At 42.7% G+C, this 16,940-nt stretch overlaps 1 protein-coding gene across 1 annotated transcript; it reads right to left on the reverse strand.

The window, feature by feature from the left end:
* Positions 1–1,783: 1,783 nt before the first annotated feature.
* Positions 1,784–16,925, reverse strand: rab1ba (zRAB1B, member RAS oncogene family a). Its single transcript, XM_031290708.2, has 6 exons — positions 16,632–16,925; positions 12,358–12,430; positions 12,114–12,209; positions 6,334–6,429; positions 5,546–5,677; positions 1,784–4,859 (listed from the first exon to the last, which is right to left on the reverse strand). The coding sequence occupies exons 1-6, from the start codon at positions 16,643–16,645 to the stop codon at positions 4,665–4,667; spliced, it is 606 nt and encodes a 201-aa protein (XP_031146568.1). The 5' UTR covers positions 16,646–16,925; the 3' UTR covers positions 1,784–4,664.
* Positions 16,926–16,940: the final 15 nt, after the last annotated feature.

Consider the following 16,940-nt stretch of genomic DNA (forward strand, 5'->3'; position numbering starts at 1 on the left):
AAAAGCACCCCCCCCACACCCTACCCAGTGTCCCCTCAGACTGCCGTGGACGAGACAACACAGTATAGTATTCAATGAATACATTAAAATCAGGAGAATACAAAGACTCGTTGAAAGAAAGATAAAAAAAAAAAAAAAGGAAATCAGTTGTCAAACCCTTGAACATCCAGTGTATATGTGTGTGTGTGTGTGTGTGTGTGTGTGTGTGTGTGTGTGTGTGTGTGTGTGTGTGTGTGTGTGACTTGAGTGTTAAGTTTCAAATGATTGCTTGCTCTGCATCTACTCAAGTGAGACTGGCGTGATGCCAGGATGCCAACATGTGTCCAAAAAGCTCAGGAATGTTACACTGCCCCGCTCTACACACACACACACACACACACACACACACACACACACACACACACACACACACACACACACACACACACACACACACACACACACACACACACACACACACACACACACAGCTGTTTCCTTCCCTACCCCTTAATGTTAGATTCCAGTCCTACACAGGGCTGAAAAACACAAGGCTAAAAATGCATCTGTGGAAAATGAGATATACACACACACACACACACACACACACACACACACACACACACACACACACACACACACACACACACACACACACACACACACACACACACACACACACCCCTCCGAGCGATGCCAACGGGATCATAAGTAGCTGACGTCACATCAGTGCTTCACTCTGATCACTCCAGAATTGACGCTTTCTGACTGAGCATCAATCAGCGATGAGGCTGTTGTTTTCAACGTAACGTGGACTCGTGTATATTCAGGTTTCAGGAGAGCGGCGACACTCGTGTTGGTTCTCGTTTCAGAGAGAACCAGGAGTGCAACCAAAGCCTGGGTGAGACTCCCTTATCTGAGTGGAGGGGGCCCAGTCAGGGAGCATCTCCAGGAATTCATCACGTTGCAGTGACATGGCTGGCTGGAGGGGAGAGTCGGGAGTTCATATCCGGTCGGCGAACCTGAGACCAGTCAGTCCCTGAACCTCCAGACGCACGACACGTGTGACGACGCTGACTATGGTCTGGAACAGAATGCCATTAGCTTCTGTTCAGCATGCATCTCCCTGCTGTGGCTAACCGAGATAAATCAAAGCGCGACCTCTCAGACGGCCCTTATGCTACTTCAGTACAGTACGTTCGCCCTTTGACCATCTTTTCCAGTTCTTGTAAAAACAGGGTAAAAAGTTGCGGCTCAGATCGACGAGGTCTCACAGAAGTTTTACACAAGTGTAGAGGCCCATCTATAAAGGCAGGGGGGATGCTCTTTTCCTCACATTCCTGCCAGTTCCCCTGGAAACACCACTGAGACCTAATACAGCCGTGAGAAGCAGAGAGCCGCTCAGAGCTCCAGAGCATGGAAAACAGACCGACACCTGGCGCTGATTTCACCGTTTATACGTCAGTGACAGACGCGTCTCGTACAACTGCTCTGAACCGTTTGTTCCTCGATCAGGACAGCAAAATGGTGAATGGACCTCGAGTTAAGATTATTCTGACGTCAAGAATGAAATGTCGCGCTCAAATACGAGTAAACTCTGAAAAACTGACAGATCACTGATCACATCTAAACAAGTTTTTGAAGATGGCTCTAGAACTTCCCAGGGATGTCTTCAAGTGTCCATGTCCACGATTATAGACATCTTCAATAATGCAGAAAAGGTCTGCCGTGTTGAATGTGAAGACCTCAGTACACTTCAAATGGCGTGCGTCTGAAACCCCCTTTTTGACGTTGTGGGACAACAAACTTATGGCCTGGTTAAAAGTGCATTTGAAGTATACTGAGGCAGCGGTGATTATTGTCAAAGACTCCCAATGTAAAAAAAAGAAGAATAACACAGGTGGCACAAACAGCAACACTGAAGCATCATGGGAAGCCGAAACGCACAGGGACATGAGAGACAGGCGTCAACCATGTGTCCAAACGGGACACAATTATGTTTTCAGGGAAGGGACAGCAGCTTTTGTAAGAGCCCCACCCCCCCCAACCCCGAGCAGACACACACACCCACACCACATCTCCACCTCAGCTTCATCTGCAAACAAGCAAGAAGAAAATAACACCCTAAAACCTACTCCGTCACATACTGACTAAGCATGAGAGTTTAAACTAATTGTACAAGTTGCCTCTATCAGAAGTATCAATGAGAAAATAAAATAAAAAAAATAAAAACAGTAAAACCACAATAATAAAACAGTAATTAAGCTCAATGCAGAGAATTGCCAATTGCTTCTCTTTAAGTTAACCTGCTTGTGTCCCCCCCTCACATCTCACCATGTGTATGCAGCGTTACCTGTCCTTGGACTGTTATATTTAGTGTCATTCCAGGAAGTCACCGTGCTAAATGTTACAGCATTCTGTCACATTGCTTTCTTTTGTGTGTGTGAAATGAAGACTGAAAAAGGACTAAACTAACATCATATATTGCAGTTCTCACAACCCTCCGCCTCCATCCCAGCTCTGACGTCTACATGGGGAATTACCCGACCTGCCAGTGGGTCCTCTTCTAACTCTAAGTGTTGAGCGGGGACTTTGGTTGGAGGATCTCTTGGTTAATGCTTCCGTCTAAACTAACTACAACCTGTCTTTGCATGGAGCTCTCTCTCCTCATTATAGTTTCAGACAAGCGGCTGGGGGTCACACCAGCATTAACTTTTTAAAAACAATTTATTTCAGCGGAATCGCCCCAAAGTAAATCTGCACTGCTTCCCCTAGTTTGACTTTGGTGAATTTTTATTGACACGTGAATTTGTGCCATTGACCAATCGCAAACCATCTTGGCAGTTGCGCCTTTAGAGGGAACAGAGAGCTGAAGAGTCCCACGTGGAGCAGGCTATCGTATTAGCTGTGGTGTACCAACCGCGTCTTATGTAAACATTCCCAGCAAAGAGAAACGGTTTGCAGACAGGAGTCGATGGTGCAACTTTGTCTTTTGAGTAAACTGTTAACTTACTGTTAGCGGCCGAGCTAGCTGACAATGCTAAAAGTTAGCTCCCCAGCCACAGTGGCTTGCCAACTAGCCCCACAAGTGCTCACTATGCTACTTAAGCTTGTTTTTGCACTTCGGTATGCTTCAAATGAGATGCTTGTCGGATTGACTAACAGCATCTAAAACCCCCTTTTCCGTGGTGCATTTTCGCGGGGAACTGCATCTGACAATTTTTGCAACTATAATCCGACAATCGTGCTCACTTTACGCAGCCATTGGCTACGTGTGAAGAGTTGTGAAAACAAGCTCTTGTTTTTCATTCTTCATGCATCTACTTCAGTCGTCCGTATACAGTACCTTAAAAGGTGTGTTCAGACAGAACGCGAGGAAAATTTTAGAGCTAGCGCGATTGCATAAAAAGTCAATGGAAAGGTGAGTACTTTTGTGTTTTAACTTGAGCAACAACAACAAAAAAGTATCATTCTACAATCAGTGGCTGGTATAATAGTTTTAATATGGTGTTTTAACTGTGCTTGGCTCAACGGGCCGCTATGTGGAGAAAACAACAATACACATGCCTAAAGTCTTTGGCAATGGAAGAGGATGTCACAAATCGAATGCGTCGAAGTGTGGCTGATTGCCTGTGGCCACGCTGCAATTTGATTGGCTATTTGCCAAGTACTGTTGTCGTCATTAGTTAGTATTTCCTTTAAATGGACGGTGCACGGGTAATTGAGCAGCATAACAGAAGTTGAGGAGAACCGGTATGTGCCCAGTCGGATCGAACTGTGTGGGTTAAACTCACGTAATTGACGTGACGAGAAAATTCCCTTTGCTTCCTGTCTGAACACACCTTGTGAGAGTGTGAGGGAGAGGACAGATGGAAGGGAGAGGAGGCTCGCTGTATGGGCTTTCCCTGGATCCTCATCAAGAAATGGCAATGATGAGTCACTGTTCAGGAACACTTCCTGCTGTGTACGGAGCATCTACAGTGGGCGACTCAAGCACACTGTACCTGCGTGTGTGTGTGTTTGTGCAGGTAAATTATTCCAGGGATGAAAAGTCTGGGCTGGGGCGAGGAGGGGTGGCCCTAAGAAGGAGATCAGCAAAGACAGACACAGACTGAGGAGAAAGTGTTTGGCTTAAATCTCTTTAACCTCTGCCACCCTACTACTGTGTTTGAGAGTGTGTGTGTGTGTGTGTGTGTGTGTGTGTGTGTGTGTGTGTGTATAGAGATAAGCTCACGGTATCTAAACCTAATCCCCCACTGCCTTCATTCCACTCTAAATCAATACCAATCTTCCCCCCGTATCTGTTTTCTATCTGTCCTCTTGGCAGAAAGCCAAAGTGGTCTGGGTGTCTGTTTCTGTCCCTCCCTCACAGACTATTCACTTTTGCTCGCCCACCTGTTTGATGGGTGTCCAGGCCCGAATTAACCCTTGTAAAGTTTCAATCTGTTTTCTGATCTTAACACTCTTACAGTTTACTCCTCTGTTCGACCAACCATCCCCGGATGACCAGGCGGGCTGATAGAAGGGGAGTCAGGGAGCAGGGGTGGAGGGTTACAGGGTGTTATGGAGGAATGGTGGGGTGTGGAAGTGGCGGAGATGATGGGAGGGAACACGGCAGGAGAAGAAAGGGAGATTTCGGTGGAAGTGGTGGAGGTGATGGTCAGGGTGGTGGGTTGGGGGGTCTTTTAACAGCAGCCCCCTCCAGACTGCCGGACGGGGGTGCTCTCGATTTTTAAGTTGGGCTTGTCGCCGCCGGCTGTGGCCCCGGGACCCATGCGCTTCTTGATCTCTGCGGCCATGGTCATGAAAGCCTGCTCTACGTTGGTGGCGTTCTTGGCGCTCGTCTCCAGGAAGGGGATGGCCAAAGAGTCGGCAAACTCCTGCCAGGAAAAAAGCAAGACACTTATGAGGGAAACTCGAAACATACAGAGACCTATCAGTGGTTGTAGAAAGTTAAAGCTATAGTGCGTCGTTTTTGTCGCCCCCATGAGGAATTCTAAGTAATGACAACAACACTGTCGGCGCGTCCATATGATACAAGCCTTCCGTTTCTGAAGCTCCAAGTCAGCAAATCTGCCAAAAATCGGCTTTGAGTGTCACATAATTAACAAAACAGTTTCCTGACTTTTTTTGGTGTGGCGCACAACTAGTTGGGCCAAAATTTCGTTGTGAACCTAAATTGATATGCGGGCCGGATCAAAAATGGTGAACGGCTGGATTTGGCCCGCGAGCCTTGAGGCTTTTTTGTTCATGTTGACTATTTCAATACCAACTTTTTTGTTTGTTTTTAAAGATGATCTTTTTGGCATTTTAGGCCTTTATTTGTGACAAGACAGCTTACACATGAAAGGGGAGAGAGAGGGGGAATGACAGCAAAGGGCCGCAGGTCGGAATTGAATCCGCGGCCTCTGCGTCGAGGACTGAGCCTCCGTATATGGGCGCTCTCAATACCAACTTTTATTTTAAATGTTCTTTAATAATATGTCTTTATTGACGTCCCCTTAAGCCTCATACAGGCCAATAATTAACATGTTAATGTACCCCCATGCACAAAGAGCAGCCTTACCTTGGCTGTTGTGTAGTCCACTACTTTCTTAGTGGTCAGGTCACACTTGTTGCCCACCAGAAGCTTGTTGACATTTTCACTGGCGTAGCGGTCGATTTCCTGAAGCCACTGCTTGACGTTGTTATAGGACTCCTGCGCAATGACGAGAGAACGAGCATGACAAACGGGAGTTTACAGGTTTTTAACGCCACTGTGGCTGGGCAGTGGGATTCATACAGTTACAGGGAATTGTAGTTTATCATTCTTAACACCAGCACACTCCATTACAACTCAATGAGGCCCTGCAGTGAATACTATTTGTCAAGTGGTTCTAATGTTCACTACTTGTTGTGCTTGTTAGAGATTTAACTCTGCTCGTTTTTGAGGCTGATTGATTTCCAAAAGCTAAACATCACATTCAAATAACTATAGTGCTCATTAATGAGCTCTACATGTCATGCTGGGAGCAGAAACACTTGGGATTGCCTGTCTATGGATTTCAGTTCATCAGATGAACAGAACTGTAGCCTACCAAATGTGTGCTTTGTGTTGAATCAAACAATGGTGTTTTGGTGCCAATTATTGAAAAACATTTTGAAGAAGTACCCTGCAAATTAAATGTTATGTTCCCATGAAAAGCTGGAGCAACCTCACATTCACAATGTCCAACTGGAACAGGTTTTGGTACTGAACCTCAAAATATTTTGATTACTGGATTTAACTTACTCAGCAAGGTAACTAACTAGTAATGCAATAAAGTAACGGACTGATTTCCTACTCTGAGGAAGAAGTCCAGAGGGCCGACCCACCTGATCCGTCACGTCATATACAACTATGATGCCGTGGGCTCCGCGGTAGTAACTGGAGGTGATAGTACGAAACCTCTCCTGGCCTGCAGTGTCCCACTGAGAACGGCAAGGGAGAAAAGATTAGAAATCAACATAACACAAACACTATTCCATAAAGACTCTGAATAAATGAATGAATGCCTCCTATCAAAATCCCCTCGCCAAAAGAGCTCACGTAATGTGTGTTTGACTTTAAGGAGCAGTAGCCGTGAGAAATAGAGCAGTAGGAAGTAGAATGCACTATAAACAAATAAAGTGTATTTGACCTGAAGGAAGCTTAACAGTAAGCTACATTTACTTTGATTCAAGTCAGCTTATTTCTGTGTAGCAGGCAGAAGAAATGGTGAAATAATTAGTGGATGAAGACACAATAAATACAGAGCAGCAGAGTCATGAAACTAGTGATGCGTAAATGCACATTATGCTGAGTTTACCATATTCATTTACAAGCAGCTAAAGGCCCAATCTCAACGTTCTTATAAACGTTCCTTTGTTCGTGGTGGCCACAATCAGAAAATATTTAAAAACTGGCTTTTATTGTAGAAATACCCGTTATTCATTTAAAGTATTTATGGAGGATAAATAAAGAAGCGTATGCTTTAATGTAGTTGGCAGTTGACTGTGAAGTGTATGCCAGATTCTAACAGTGTCATCAGCTCTATTTCTGTGCCTGTTAAGGACACAGTGGATTCTATTGTAGTTTTGTCCTGCTATCCATGATTGAAAGTGAGCATTCCCCTACTCCTGCTTTGAACTCATGGGAGCACAAACCCAATCTGATTAACTAAACTTAGTTTAATGAAACCTATCTAAGCCAGAGTCCCAAGTCCCACTTAAAGCATAACTTCAGTTTATTTTTAACCTGGACCCTATTGTCCTATATTTTTGTGTGCACAGTAAGTGACTGATGTGAAAAACAATCTTTGAAATTTGTCCAGTATTGGGCGAGAACGCTGTGACCAGCAGCTGTGAACCGGGCTGCAATGTATTCTTATAGGGAAAATGTGCACCGTCAATTTCCGTCCACTAAAAGTGCTCGTTTTGCCTCGGACAGGCTCAGATTATTATTCCAATTGTCTGACAACATTATGGAAAGGATCCCTATAATAATAATAATAATAATAATAATAATAATAATAATAATACATTTTATTTGAAGGCGCCTTTCTCGGCACTCAAGGACACCATACAGGGTTATAAAAGGACATTAAAGCAGCAAAAATATATTTATATAGATATAGATATATTCTATAGAGATAGACCTTTTTTTAAAAGAGTAAGATCCTTGAGATCGCTATTGCCAAACCCACCAGACTCCATGAAAATGATCAATACTTTTAGCATGTATAGAGCGAGCGTATTTATTACAAGTAAATGGGTGAATTAAGGGTTTATTTCAACCAAACCACAGTGGTGATTGTTGGAACAGCGGAAAGACGAACCAAGACGGCTTTAGATAGTTTTAGTTTGTTTCTGTTGACTTTAAATTAAGTGTGTTTTATAATGATAAAATTACTGTTTATTTACATGGAGTCTGGTGGGTTTAGTGATAGTGATCTTGGGGTGTTTTTTTCTTTATAAAAAGGATCTCACTCTTTATCAAAAATATCTATCTCTGTAGGGATCCTTTCCATAATGTTGTCAGACACCTGTCAGTGGCAAAAAACAGAACTTTTGTGAACGTAAATTGAAGGTATTAACTTACTTTATAGCTTGTATCGCTGACTGCCGACCGCAGCGATCTCGCTTAATACTGGACCAATTTAAAAAAAAATGTTGTCATTTAAGTTGTCAGTCATTTAAGACAAAAAAACACGAAGTTACCCTTTAAAGTGCCCATATTATGAAAAAATCACTTTTTCTGGGATTTGGGGTGTTATGTTGTGTCTCTGGTGCTTCCACACACATACAAACTTTGAAAAAAATCCATCCATGCTGTTTAGAGTGAGATACAGTTTCTGAATGTGTCCTGCCTTCAGTCTCTGGGTGAGCTGTTCAAAATCGGCACGGCTTGTGACATCACAAGCCGAAACGAGCAGGCTAACCGCAACCATTAGCTCGTAGCGTTAGCATGCTAACGCTATGGCTAACGCTAGCATGCTACCTCGTTCTCAATAGCAAAGCACTGCTACAACACACACAAGTTCACCATAATCTACAAAAGAACTACTTACATGTGCGCCCTCATTTAGAAGTCTCCCAGCTAATCCTGCCTTGTAACTGACCAAAGTTGTAGAAACAGCCTTTCTTTTACTGTCTATGGAGCTAGCTAGCTGACATGATCTACATCTGAGCTACTGGGCATGTGCAGTGCAATCAAAGATAGTACAGAAGAAGAAGAAGAAAAGAGGTCTCACTCTGTAGCTAAAACAGAGACCAGCTGAAAAGAGGATCTGCAGCAGTGAGAGAGAGCACTGCAGTACAACAAAAATATGGTGTTTTTTGAAAATTAAACCATGTAAACCTATTCTGGTACAACCTTAAAATACAATTATGAACCTGAAAATGAGCATAATATGGCTGCTTTAATGGAGCAGGTCTTCCATTGCCAAGTGTGACTAATCAAACTCTAATGCGCCATTTAACAACCCTGTGGTGTCCTCGACCATTGTATTGGCAATGTTAAGACTTTATAAATCAAAATAAACAATACAAATAATGCTTATTTTAAACCTACAGCACTGTATGGTCATAACTAGGGATGTCCCTATCAGCTTTTTTGACCCCCCGATCCGATCTGTCATTTTAATATTGAATATCTGCCGATATCGAGTCCCTATCGGATACTTGTATTTGCTCAGATAATAGAGCCGCACGCCGTTTTTATTGTTTACAAAAATAACTAAGTAAACAAAGTAACTAAAATATGTGTTATGCTTAATACATTTAACTCAGAGCAGCAAATTTGTCTTTTCTCTCAACACCAAAACAGTTCTCTTTAGGATCCCGGCAAACCTCCCAACCAAAAAATAAACCGTCTCAGTTCCACGCTGGACAACAAAAACTAAACTTAGTAACGCCTCTTGTGCTTAATAGTCCATCTTTGATTTTCTTCTCGTCCGATGCCAGCTCCAGGGAATAACGGCGTGGTTAAAAAGTGGGAAGAATTGGAGTAATCCACTTCTGTAAAACGGGTGACTAAGAAAGGCGGGCCTTTTTTACTTGTTGCCAAGGGTTGGCAAGCTACGAGACACTCTCTGAACAGACAATGGTGAGTTGCCGCACGCCATTTTGGTTTAACCCTGTGTTGTTGTCTTCCCTTCAACCTTGAAAAAAACACATTTTTTTCTGACATTTTTTACGCCTTTTTTCACAATTTGTTTTTGCTTTTTCCAACGTTTTAAATTTTTTTATTTTTCTTCTACACATTTTCAGCGCTTATTTCTACGTCCCATATTTTCTGATATAAAACAAAAATTTAAAACGGGTCAATGTGACCCAAGGTCAACACAAGGTTTAAAGGTGCCTGCATCCATGCGGTCTGACGGTGTGTATGTGGCGCAAGGTGTGTGATTAAAGGAAGCGATAACTACAAGCTGATGTAAATGATCCAAGGTAATCGGGGTGAATGCAGATCCCTGATCAGTTAAAAAATGCCCATATCGTCTCCGATCTGATGCGATCGGGACATCCATAGTCATGACTTCACCTCTTTCACACAGAGGCTACGCTATAGCGGCGTAATGGCGGTCCGCCGTTACGCCAACTTTGCTTTTCCACACAGAACCAAGCAAAGGTGGGGCAAAGACCCAGTGTGTGATTTCACATAGCATGCCTGCAGTCCGGATATGGCTGCACGATATGAGGAAAATACACGATAATGTTGTTGAATATTGCGATAACAATATTACTTGCGATGAATACAGATATTAAAGTGTACTCAGCTCTGCATTTCTACTTCTGTCAGTATTCTGCTAAAATACAACAAATTGCTTGTTGAATTCAAAACAAACGAAAGGAAATCATTTCCAACATTCTTCCAATGAACAAATTGAACATTGAGTTGAATATAAAAGGCACCACTAAAAATGTATGACAGTTACATTTTTAAAGTGCAGTTTTCTACTGAACCTATCTTTCAACTAACAAAGAAATCTCTAAGAGTCTTTAGCAATATGTTGCAGCCTAGAGCGATAGAGAGATAGAGAAGGTGGACTATTGCATGCAATGTTTCCGTAAGTTATTAATAACTTTGGCTACTCCGAACGCTGCTTTGTCCCCATTTTGACCTGTGGGTCGACTCGCGCATCACTACAGTCCCGCTATCAAAGTTCAGCTCTGTTACAGCTCTGTGACTACCTCCACTGCCGGCCTAAAGTCTGTCTCCCCAATCCGTCTTCCTAACTTTCCTACAGACGGCGAGGCAGCAACAGCAGCGCCTTGAACAGGCTGTGTGAAAGGGACTTTTGTCATATGTGTTCTGCTTTTGTTCCGCTGTTGTCCTCCCTCTTTGGAGGTGAGTTCCTGGAAATAAATTGGAGCGCTGCTTAGGAAGTGATACTAAATCCCAGTGCCGGGTACTTTCAGGGGTTGGAGGCAGTGCTGTCTTACAGAATTGGCCTCAGCACATGTGAGGTCACAACAAGAACGACTACAACAAATACAACTCGGACCATTTTACTCCTGCATCTGGAAGGAGGTGGTCAACCAATACTTTAAACTAACAAAAGAACACTTGATGGACAAGAGGCTAGGGCTGTGCAATTAATCAAAATTATAATCGTGATTACAATTTCGGCTCCTAATGATTACAAAAACCGATTAATCGGGAGGAAAAAAAGATTATTTTGCACATTACATTTTGCAAGTAAAGTCTTATTTTGTCTTGTGTTCTGAATTTAAAAAAGAATTTCAAATGGCAAAAGTATTAAGGGAAATTTCACAGTTCAAGGTGTTTTCACTGTTGATTTGTGTGTTTTTAAGTTCAATAATTGCAACATCTTTCCAGAGGGAGCTGCAATCAGGGGTAATAGACCAAAAGATTTCACTAAACAGACCAAGAAATCAACAACAACAATATCAGCTTCACTTCTTCCATTGTTGTCCGCTACTTCAATCGCGTACCAAACGGTTCATGAAAATGATGTACGTTATACATGATGTGTTACATAGTATAGTTGGTTTATGACATATATCTGAAACGTACCAGTTTGTGAATACAGTGGAAACACAAAGAAGAACCTAGCACCAAAGCCTCACAAGGTTATGAAAGGTTCAGGCGATGGGAAGCTCAAGTTACTGGTTGTTTATGGTCTGCCGTGTGAATGGGCTCAGTGACAACAAGAACATTTACAGTAACTCCATTTATCTCCAGGTGTGTTTAAAGTGATCTATAAAAGCAAAGGAACAGAACTCCACTGCTCACTGTGCTTTTCATTTTCTGTGTATATGTATGAGCAGAGCGGCTGTATGTCTGCTTAACAAACTGGATGGTTTTGAGGTGGCATAGCCTGTTACCTTAACTAAAAAACACAGGATCCAGTTACAGCTTGGTCTGAATGCACACAAACATAAACCCACACACACCGCACACACATCACACACATCACACACAAACACACACAAACACCTCCTGTGTGTTTTGATAACAATGGTTGGATCTCAGCCCTAACTCAGGTGAGGGTTACAGAGACTGTTGTGTGTGTGCGTGTGTGTGTGTGTGTGTGTGTGTGTGTGTGTGTGTGTGTGTGTGTGTGTGTGTGTGTGTGTGTGTGTGTGTGTGTGTGTGTGTGTGCGCTCACAATCTGCAGTTTGATGGTCTTGCCATCCAGCTCGATGGTGCGGATCTTAAAGTCCACTCCGATGGTGCTGATGTAGCTCTCTGTGTAGGTGTCGTCCTGCAGAGAGAGAGAGAGAGACAACAGGACGGGGTCAGGCCAACAGCAGAATGAGGACAAACCAAAGGTTGCGCTCGAAACAGAGACATTTCGAGGCCAAGAGTAATTAAAAAAAAAATGTTTAAGAGGGTGTGACAGAACTACTTACAGCAAAGCGCAGCAGAAGACAGGACTTCCCTACTCCAGAGTCTCCAATGAGCAGGAGCTTGAACAGATAGTCACTGAAAGAAAAACCATCCAGGTTAGAACCGGGACATTTCTAACACTACCGCATGGAATATCACAGTTGATAAAAGCGCTAACACACACCATTACCAATAATGACACCTGGATGTCAGTACAGCTACCTGAACATTATTTTAGACCACCTTACGTTGCTGAGTATAAAAAAAACTCCTTTTCCTTATTGTCAATAAATGTTAGTCTGTCTCACAATACTCTGTCTTCCCTAATCTGTCTGTGGCTCTCACCCCAAGCCTAGTGGTTCCTAATGAAGATGCTCCAAAACACCTCAGGGATATATAATTTTTTTTTTTTTTTTTAAAGGCTCAGTAATTTCCTAAAACAGCTGGCCACTGTAGTTTTTAGCAAACGTCACTCAGACTGGAAGAAATAGTGCCTTTGTTGGGGACTATTTTCAGCGGTGGAGTGGCTCATTGATGGGTTTTTAATTGTTGTGACAACAATGGAGCTTTATGGCACAGAGGGAGAAGATCTATCAGGCTTTCACACACACACACACACACACACACACACACACACACTCTTTTTACATGTTTAAACAATAAGAGAAGTATATCGATCCCAAAGCTCCAGGCTTACTGAGTGCCATGTGGTTTGTGCTAATTCAATTGACATTTATGTAAGGTAACATGATACTAATCCATCGGATTGGATCAGTGCATCCCTAGTTTCAAGAGACATTTTTCAGTGTTGTGCTTTTATTAGGGATGTCTTTCAACCATTTTAGTTGTTGTGGTTGAAAGCTCCAGAAAAAGGTAGTGAGGGGACCTTGAGTATAGATTTTAGAATCAGAAGAATCAGAAAAGGGTTTATCGCCGCAATGAGTTACACTTATGTGGCCTTGCCTTGGTGAATGGTGCATACATAAACAAACAAACAAAGAGTCTGAGTTTTTGTCCAACTACTGTTTGCAGGTCAATAATAAAGCAATAGGGTTAGGCAGTATTCTGACATAGACAAACTGTACAGAATGCACAGAGAGTGGGAGGAATGGGAGTGTTAACTGGGGCCAAGCACAGACTTGTGCCCGGGGCCCTTGGGCAGGTTAATCCGGTACTAGGATTAGGGCTGGTCCGGTAACACCTAAAACTTTTGGATTTCAGTGCCTATACCTGAACTCAGCACTGATACCTAAACAGTTTTAAACTTTTTAAAGCCTTATTTTGAGGAATATAAACGTTTAGGTCTTTCTGTGGAGGTTTGATACCCACTCCTTCTAGCAGGTTCTCCCAAAAATGATGGAATAACATCCACCACCCTCCACCCCACCCAATCACTGAGAGGAAAACAACATCACATGAATTTGACACACAGCACAACAGCTGTAGAGAATTGCCCAATGCCACTGCTATTCTTGTGTCAAAGGAAACTGAGACCTGTCGTGTAGCGCAGCCCGACACTCGATCAACTGGCAATATCTCACAAACACTGGATGCAACAGCACTGTTGCAATCAGCCCAGTTCACATTTCTACATGGCTATAGCTTGTGTTGATGTGGACTGACGATGAGGGTCAATCAGTTGTCATTTATTGCAACAAGCAACCCAAGTGCATAGCCTTATATATACTTGAACTGTGCGATATGAAAAAGGCAGTTAAACTGAACCTGCCAGCTAACAATAGTCATCGTGGCAACGTTAACAGCTTTTACTGCCAGATAAGTGCCAGTGCATCGTTTGAAACCTTTCAATAGTGCGAGAGTTGGTGATAGATAGACAAAACGGTCGTTTTTTTCTGGTACCCTACTTTGAGGAATATGAACAGGTTTTTCTACAAACACCCTTTTTCATTTAACAAAAGAATCACATTTCTGGAATGTAAATTGTTGTGTAGAATCAAAAAGCCTTACAAGAACAAATAAAGTAGTATGAAATCTAGAACTATCTGATAAAAGGATACGTAAACAAGATTAGGAATCTGACCAGAGATTTGAAGCCAACTTTCAATAGACACATTTCTGTCAGGAGCCAGGAGTAAATAAGCAGGCTCATTACTAATGTAAAACACGCTGCTGAAGGCTGTCAAAGCAGATGTATAATGTACAAGGCAGGTCACTATGAAACCTCAATACTTATCGTGTACTGACTGAACTGGTCTGATGTATGAACACCAAAAACTACTAAAGACTGGCACCAAATGCTCTGGCTCTTTTTTTCTCTGATCAGACGTCTCTAATCATAGTTGTAAAGTAGTTCTAAACACTGACGCATTCAAGAACTTTGGCTTGAATAAAAAAAATATAACCGTTTATATTAAGCAATGAAAGACGTTTTGGCAACAGGGTCTGCAGTTACGGTAATCAGTCATTAATAAGGGGTAAACAACCTATCAAGTGGTTATAAGCTGTTGAGAACTGGATTGTAGTCCATTGTAGTCTGCAGTCTTTTAAACAAGATATGTGGTCAAATGATCCAATGGAAAAGGGCTTTCCTGGTTAACTTAAGAGCAAGTAAAAAAGACAAGTGTCATGGTGGAGGAGGATAAACACCAGTCAAATAATTTTTTTTACTACCCAAAATGTGATTAGATTTGGTAACCATTAATACACCCATTTGTTACAGTTATTAAGGGGTGCCTTAATAAAAAGTGGCACCAAATTGTTAACGATGGAAAGCCTGCACTTACCCTGCCTACTTAAGATACAGTGTATGCAATATTAAAGCATATCTAAGGTTATACAGTGTGTGTGTGTGTGTGTGTGTGTGTGTGTGTGTGTGTGTGTGTGTGTGTGTGTGTGTGTGTGTGTGTGTGTGTGTGTTCTTGTTTAACTACATTCGTGGGGTCCAAAAACCGGGAATACAGTATACTTGTGGGGTCCGGACAGCTTTGTGGGGCCAAAATGCTGGACCCCACAACTTTAAAGGGCTGTTTAAGGGTTAAGACTTGATTTTAGGATTAGGGTTAGAATTAGGTTATGGTTAGGGTGAGGGTAAGGGTTAAGGTTAGGCATTTAGTTGTGATGGTTAAGGTTAGGGTAAGGGGCTAGGGAATGCATTATGTCAATGATGGGTCCCCACAAAGATAGTGAGACGCACTTGTGTGTGTGTGTGTGTGTGTGTGTGTGTGTGTGTGTGTGTGTGTGTGTGTGTGTGTGTAAATAAACATGGAAATAAAGACGGTCTGCTAAGGGTGTGTGGAGGTGTTAGCTAAGCTAGTTTAGACAGGGTTCCATAGCGATTCAAAGGGAAGCTCCTGCTGTCGGCTCCAGGACAGCCGCTGAGACCGCGAGACGTTTCAGAACTGACAGACAGATTCGGTGACAAGCGGGAGTCCTCTTATTTCAGGCTGCTGCAGATCAGCCGTCAAAACATCTGCTGTTAGCTGCATTTAGCGTTAGCCCCGACACACGGTACGCAATGGAGAGAAGCTAACACACATAGCCTACAGCAGGTACGACAGCATTCAAGATAAGGACCTGGTAACCACGTTTTAATTCGGCCCTAGCCAAATAGTAGGCTAGTAATATTAATGGTAGTTAAATAAATCTACAAATGATTACCATAGTGCATTGTAACGTTAATGTTAGTAAATGGGAAGCCATTTCTAAAAACTGAAATGATGCCGATATGTTGCATTAATGGCAAATTTAGAGTTGCGTGCATTATATTGGCTGTATTATGTTAACGCCACGTTATGTTACGTTACAGTAAGACGGCAACTTAAACATATGTTTCCATAAAAAAAAAAACAACAGGGCAGGCTATAGACTGTCTATCGAGGCTAACGTTACAGGTCAGCCAACCCTCATCTGTTACTTCATTACTTCGTGTAACGTTAACGTCAAGCTAAAGCTATTCGTTTCCATACTAGTTTTTGAATACAAGTATATGGCAGCGTGTTCCCTATGAATGTTTTTACTCGTGTTTTACAAGCTGGACTGTTCGTTTATTTCTCCCGTGAAAAGGTCGCGTGCCACAGCCGTCACGGTGAGGCACGAGCAAACTGTCAGCTGACGTTTAAAGAAAACCCGTTCGCGAGACTGACACATTAAAGAAGAAGCTGTCCGCGCCCTGTTCACGGGAGCCAGCTAGCTGGTGTTTGACAATACATTAATCGACAGAACAATTAGCATGCATTATTTATATAAGGTCACATCACAAACCACGTAACAAATAATTCTGATTTATAAATTAACACGACAGTGGCCGCCTTACAATGTAGCTAACGTTTAAACTCACTATTCGGGATTCATGGTTTCACTCTGGATGTGTTTTTCTGTCGGCGACTCGACTCTTCCTTCCTACTCCGGCGAAAAAAAGATGACTTGTAACGTTAGGTCCGGGTATCCGAGGCACTTAGATGGCTGTTTTACCGTCTCCGTTACTGTCCCGTGGTCGTTCCACTGTATTCGACCTTTATTCTTTCATATATCCTTGATTCTAGCGGACATATCCCTGTTTTCTCAGGTTAGGCTGTTGTATTTTACTCGTATTTTCTTCTGCCTTGTCCGTTGCTTGCTAAAGGCTCAAGATGGCTGCGCAGGTGCG

The sequence above is a fragment of the Sander lucioperca genome, chromosome 17 (assembly GCF_008315115.2).
Source record: "Sander lucioperca isolate FBNREF2018 chromosome 17, SLUC_FBN_1.2, whole genome shotgun sequence".
NCBI lineage: Eukaryota > Metazoa > Chordata > Actinopteri > Perciformes > Percidae > Sander > Sander lucioperca.